We start from the raw sequence: 5836 nt of genomic DNA on the forward strand, positions 1-5836 counted from the left end.
GTAAGGGTTTCCACATTTTTACCATAACAATTGACAATTGAAAGTATAGTAACAATTAAGTAATGAATCTACATTGACTGACACCGACTTATTCGTCGCGCGATTTGGAGCTAAACTATTTAACTACGTCGTAGTCTTTGACTCCAAAAATCAACTAAAAAAAATAGGACATGCAAGCATTACCTTTCGGATAAAAAAAGAATTATCAAAATCGGTCCACTAGCGGCGGAGTTATGCCGTAACACACATAAAAAAAAAACATACAGACGAATTGAGTACCTCCTTCTTTTGGGAAGTCGGTCAAATGAATCTGACTGTCTAGGGCCAGCAATAGCGGTAGGACGACGGACAGAAGGTGTTACAAGTTTACGAGTTCAGTCTCCAAAAAAAGGGATGTTAAAAAATAAGACATCGTAAAAATTTGTTTAGAAATAGTTAACCCCCGTCTGTATAATAGTAAAATTTTAATTACACTGGTCTCAGCGTTTCCATACCATTAACTTAAATAAAAAAAAAGATTTCTGCAGTAGGAGCTCACGCTTATAGCTGTCTGGCAGAAAGTTTGCGTGTTACCGCTTCTGTTGACCTTGACATACAATAGCGCTAGATTTTCAATAAGATTGACATTGAAATTTGTCCCCGCTTCAATAATCTACTTAACTATATTTAGCAACATTATTATGTTTGTTTAGACAATCTCCTTTTTTTATTTACTCTTAAAACCTACAAAAGTACGTGAGCTTGAAATATGATTGTTCAGACAAATTTTATTTTAATGCTATAATACGTTTTTATATAATAACTTGAAGGGCCTGTCCTACAAATTGTATTTGTCTGATAACAATCCAACGTGTAAAATATGTGATATCGGAATTTGTTACCTTATCTGACTGTGTCGTCATTTTTAAGCTATCTGAGGCTCTATCAGCCAGTGAAGGAACAGGCCCTTGGAGTTTTGTGTATATGTGATATACCGTATGAAAAACCCGTACACTTACAACACACTTTAGACTATATGTTTTCACGCTATTAAACTTGGGGGTTAATAAATTGGAAAAAACCTTCTTATGGGAACGTGACCATAAACCACAAGCTGCAATATCAAGGAACTAAGATGGCTATTGTACGGTAATTGGTATCTATTGTCATTTATGCATTTGAATTTTGACATTTGCAATTAAGAATTTGACAAATGTAAACAATAAAATAAAGTTTTTATAATTCCACGAAATGAAGCCGCACGGGAACAGCTAGTAAGAGATAATGTCAGTTAAAACTCTTTATATCAAAATTAATTCCCCACTAACGTGTTTGTAAATTACCAACAAGATATATGAAAGCATTAGTATACAAATGTAATTATGGAGTTAATATATACAAGGATCCGCTAACACCCACTAAGTACTAGGGGGGTCGTAAAAATGATATATAACAGGGTATTATGCGGGAACATGTGGCCATGCGACTGCAATGCGTTGTTTTCATGTTAACATTAGTACCTACGCTTGTTGAATATAAATAGCACGCAAAAAATAAAGAAATCGTAACCTGCAGTTAAATAATGAGACTTCTAAGCTTGTCTGAACTTAAAAAACTTACATCAAACATGTTTATTTGAACGAACATTAAAGTATTCAAATTTTGTATAACTAGTAAGTAGCTTATGACATCAGTTTGCCCTTGTGCTAACATTTACTATCAGCGCCCTATCTAAATTCTTTACCTTTTTAAGCATGTTCTTTTTCACACAATTCATACAGACTTTATTCCGTCTATCTCTACCTTTATAGCCATCAACATTTAATCATAATAAGCAATCTTAGTTAATGCCCTATGTGTTCCAGAATATGTTCTACATATCTGCAAAATATCCGCGAGATCTAACATATAACAATGACATATAAACAATAAGGCAATATGCTCACCAGACATTACTGTAACTACGTACTATTCAATAATATCCGCAATGTTCGATTGATCTAAGGAAGTATTGACAGCCATTGAAGAGTAAAAAGCAACAACAACAAGCGTAAAGTGGAAGCAATTCCGCGTTTCGTCTAATGAGTGTAGTGCCGGAGGCCTAATTTTAGACCCTTTCCCTTTTCACCCTTTTCTTAAGAGTAATGGATGGGAAGGGAAAGTGGATTTGACGATGGAGGAGACGCATAGGAAGAGGAAATGTCCTCTTTATGTGCGTCTCTTCCTCCGTCAATTAAGGGTAGGCAACGCATTTGCAATTGCGGATGTTTATGGGCAGCGGTCGCTTTCCATTTCGGTGGATTCAGGTGGCCGCTTGCTCGTTTGCCACCTTATATTTAAAAAAAAAACATTCTAATTACAAGCATAAATAAACAATAAACTATTATATTAAGTGATAGTAGCTACCATTTTAATTTTGTACACTCCTCTATAAGAGGCCACCTATGAAAGATCCATCCAAATTTGCATAAACGTTACATTTATTTAACTCAGTATAATTCGTAATTAATCATTTGAAGCGTCAATATCCTATTGTTTGAGGGCATGGATTTCTAATCAGATCGAGAATCTCGCCATTCGGCTATCGTTGTAAACCATATCGTAAAACGAGCCTAAAGTTTAGTAAGAAATATTAGTAAATTATCAAAATAAATATCTACTAATATTTTTAAACACATCGTTAACGAATCAAAAAATCTAAAACCTAATCTAGGTCACAAAAACAAACCGTTTGAAATAAACTTAGTATTTTTATTTCAATGACACAATAACAAAACATATTTATTTGAAAACATTACGAGAATGTTATCATTACAATAACCACAGTTCACATAAATGGTGTAGTTTATTTTTCTAGTTATTGTATAAATTCCATCTTTATCTCATCCAATGATGATATAAATCAGGTATGATAAAATCAATGTCGATTGCTTCATAACAAGCGTTGAATTAAAACAGCAAAGAGGTCGCACTGTGAGAAATATCAGAGCAGCATTCGAACGCGAGTGCTTGTGTAGTGTAGACAACGGCAGTCGTAATGAAATAAACAAAATACGAGATAAATAAAATGGCAAACCAGATCTGGACACCACCTGATATCAGCAACGTCTGTGGCGAATCCGTAGCACCTATCACACAATGTTCTGAAGCCGGATTTATGTTTTTGGCTCTAGTTGCTCGATTGTTTGGAAAATCAATTGACTCAAAATACAATATACCAACCAATCCTTTTGCTAAATATCAGAAGGATGGATATCTGAATGGCTACGCTTTCGATGCACATGCAAAAGGAGAATACAATTTGGGTGTAACTAAACCGGGACTGGATACGTTTGGACCTAATTTTGGAGCAGAAACACCCAAAAGTTTAGCAGGAACAGATTCAGATTTGTATGGATATAAACAGGAATACACTAAAGATTATAACGCCGAACCGTACACTGGTACACAGGGTTACACCGCATCAGATTTTTATACGGGACCAGAATTTCAATATGAATCTAAAACTTTTGCCAATCCATTTGGACCGTATTATACAGGGATTAGAGGCTACAACGAACATCGTGGTTATGATAGTGATTCGGATTATTCAAACAAAGTATTTCTACAAGAAACTAAAGATAGAAAGCGAAGAAGGAAAAGAAATACCGAAGATTATGATTTTATAATAGTCGGCGCGGGATCGGCAGGTTGTGTGGTTGCTAATAGATTATCTGAAGTCAAAAAATGGAAGGTAACCATTTCTTTCTTTCAACATTAATACTAGCTTTCGCTCGCGACTGTACGTAGAATTAAAGAAAAAACTTAGTTAGTAACCCATGTGTTTTCCAGACTAGGTTTTAAATATATGCCAAATACGCGATATGTTTAGCGATTTAGGCTGTAAACTCTAACAAACATTCGTTCATCCAAACGTTCGCATTTATAATATTAGTAAGATTCTTTTGTTTTTTAATTCGTCATTAATAATCAAACTTTCATTTGTCAAATGTACTCGTAGCTCTTACTACTAAAATAAATCGTTAGTTAATTAATTTTTGTGTTAGCTAGAAAGTTTTTTTAGTGAAATCTTATCATGTTATTATAACAAATCACGCAGGTTTGTGAAAACTATGAAATGACCCAATTATATACAAACAATAACGTACAATAGCGTCAATTACAACATGCCACTCAAGTTTCTATCTATTGTCACGTAAATTGCTTATACTTTTAAACTTTTTATATCTCATTATCCATAGGCCGTGTTATAGATGAATAATCATTTATGCAATATCAATTTTATAGTACTGGTTTATGTTTAAATTAGTTTTCGCCCCCAACTCCGACTGCATTGGATTAAAAATAAAAGTAAGTAGCCTTACATCACATTCATCATCATCATCCACATTCATCCACATTCATCCACATTACATGTACGCCATTTGGCATACCATTCCATCAAGACCCGTTCAGCAGTTATAGCTACAAACAATCATCCATCGATCAAGCTAAACATTTGCATAAATAGCAAGATTAGAGAAAATCTAATAGTTTCTAATACATCTCATTGTATCACTAAAACAAAATTTGGATCACAGAGTAACTAAATATTTTGTTTACAAGATCTCTTTTATCTACATGTTTAAAATCATTAGTTATTTCGACCACAACTTCAATAAGCAAAGTTGCATCAACATTTTCATTTAGTAATCCATAATAACTACCTTTTAGTTAATCTTTTGTTTATATCGCGCACAATGTTTCTATAGGTTATGTCTTGGGAGAATTGCAAGTACTTATTGCTGGTTGAGAACAATGTTAGATTTTCCATTTTGTACCTTGAGCACAATACTTCCAGTATCGTGAGAACATTTTCCCTTTCGCTAGCTTCATCGATTATTGACTTGCTATTGCTCGCGATTTTATCCGCGTGGAATTTAAAAAAATAGTAAAAGGCTTCCCCTAAGTAACATAGTGACAACTTTTTAACGATGAAAGAATTTTTGAAATCGGCCTAGTAATTTTTGATTCATTTCAATACATAAACATATCCAAAAACATAATTCTTTCCTTTTTATAACGCTCGTACAGATATAAATATTCTGACACTTATTAAATTGACTAGAAAACTTCAAAATTTGATAAATGATGTACTTTTTTTAAAGATATTACTACTGGAAGCGGGACCAGAGGAACCTGATGTCACCAGTGTGCCGAGCTTCGCGCCTACATTAGGCAGTTCCAGTATTGACTGGATGTATCGAACGCAAAGAGAGGAACTCACATGTCGCGCGCAGAGAGGACAAACATGCGCTTGGTTCAGGTAAAGTAAATAAATGAGAATAAGAGATAAGAGAGAAAGATATAAAATCTAAACTAAAATAATATTTTATCGATAAATTAACTAACCTAAACATGTACCAATATTCTTTACTAACAATATTTTAAACACATAAGATATAACTTACACACACACCACCACATTAAACACAATGAGATATTCTAATGTCTCAAGTCCCTAGTTTGTATAGCAACGTATAAGGCGTATTCGTCCCAAGTAAAAAAAAATATAAACTACCCACGAAGAACGTGCAGGGTTCTCACAAACCAAAAGGTTTAAGACCCTAAAGTAAAGGGAAAAAAAAATAACATCAAAAATTACTTAAGGACAATTTAATTTCAAGTATTATTTTGTTTGTTTACCTGAATTGTGCTTTATTTTGATGATCTTTAGGATATATTGAAAATAACGTTCGACTTCGTATCATTGGTGATAATAAAATCAAATTATTTTTGACCGACTTCCCAAAAGAAGGAGGTATTCAATTCGTCGGTATATTTATTTTTTTTTTTTTTTTTTTTTTTTTTTTTTTTT

General features: G+C 33.5%; 1 protein-coding gene across 1 annotated transcript in view; it reads left to right on the forward strand.

Annotated features, from left to right (window-relative positions):
- Positions 1-2954: 2954 nt before the first annotated feature.
- LOC106110590 (glucose dehydrogenase [FAD, quinone]-like) overlaps positions 2955-5836 on the forward strand; it is an 8248-nt gene continuing 5366 nt past the window's right edge. The window contains exons 1-2 of the mRNA XM_013292472.1: positions 2955-3712; positions 5127-5284. Coding sequence (XP_013147926.1) covers positions 3047-3712; positions 5127-5284 — 824 coding nt within the window. The 5' untranslated portion in view covers positions 2955-3046. The remainder of the gene's footprint in view (positions 3713-5126; positions 5285-5836) is intronic.

This window comes from Papilio polytes, unplaced genomic scaffold, assembly GCF_000836215.1.
Source record: "Papilio polytes unplaced genomic scaffold, Ppol_1.0 DF824225.1, whole genome shotgun sequence".
Lineage (NCBI taxonomy): Eukaryota > Metazoa > Arthropoda > Insecta > Lepidoptera > Papilionidae > Papilio > Papilio polytes.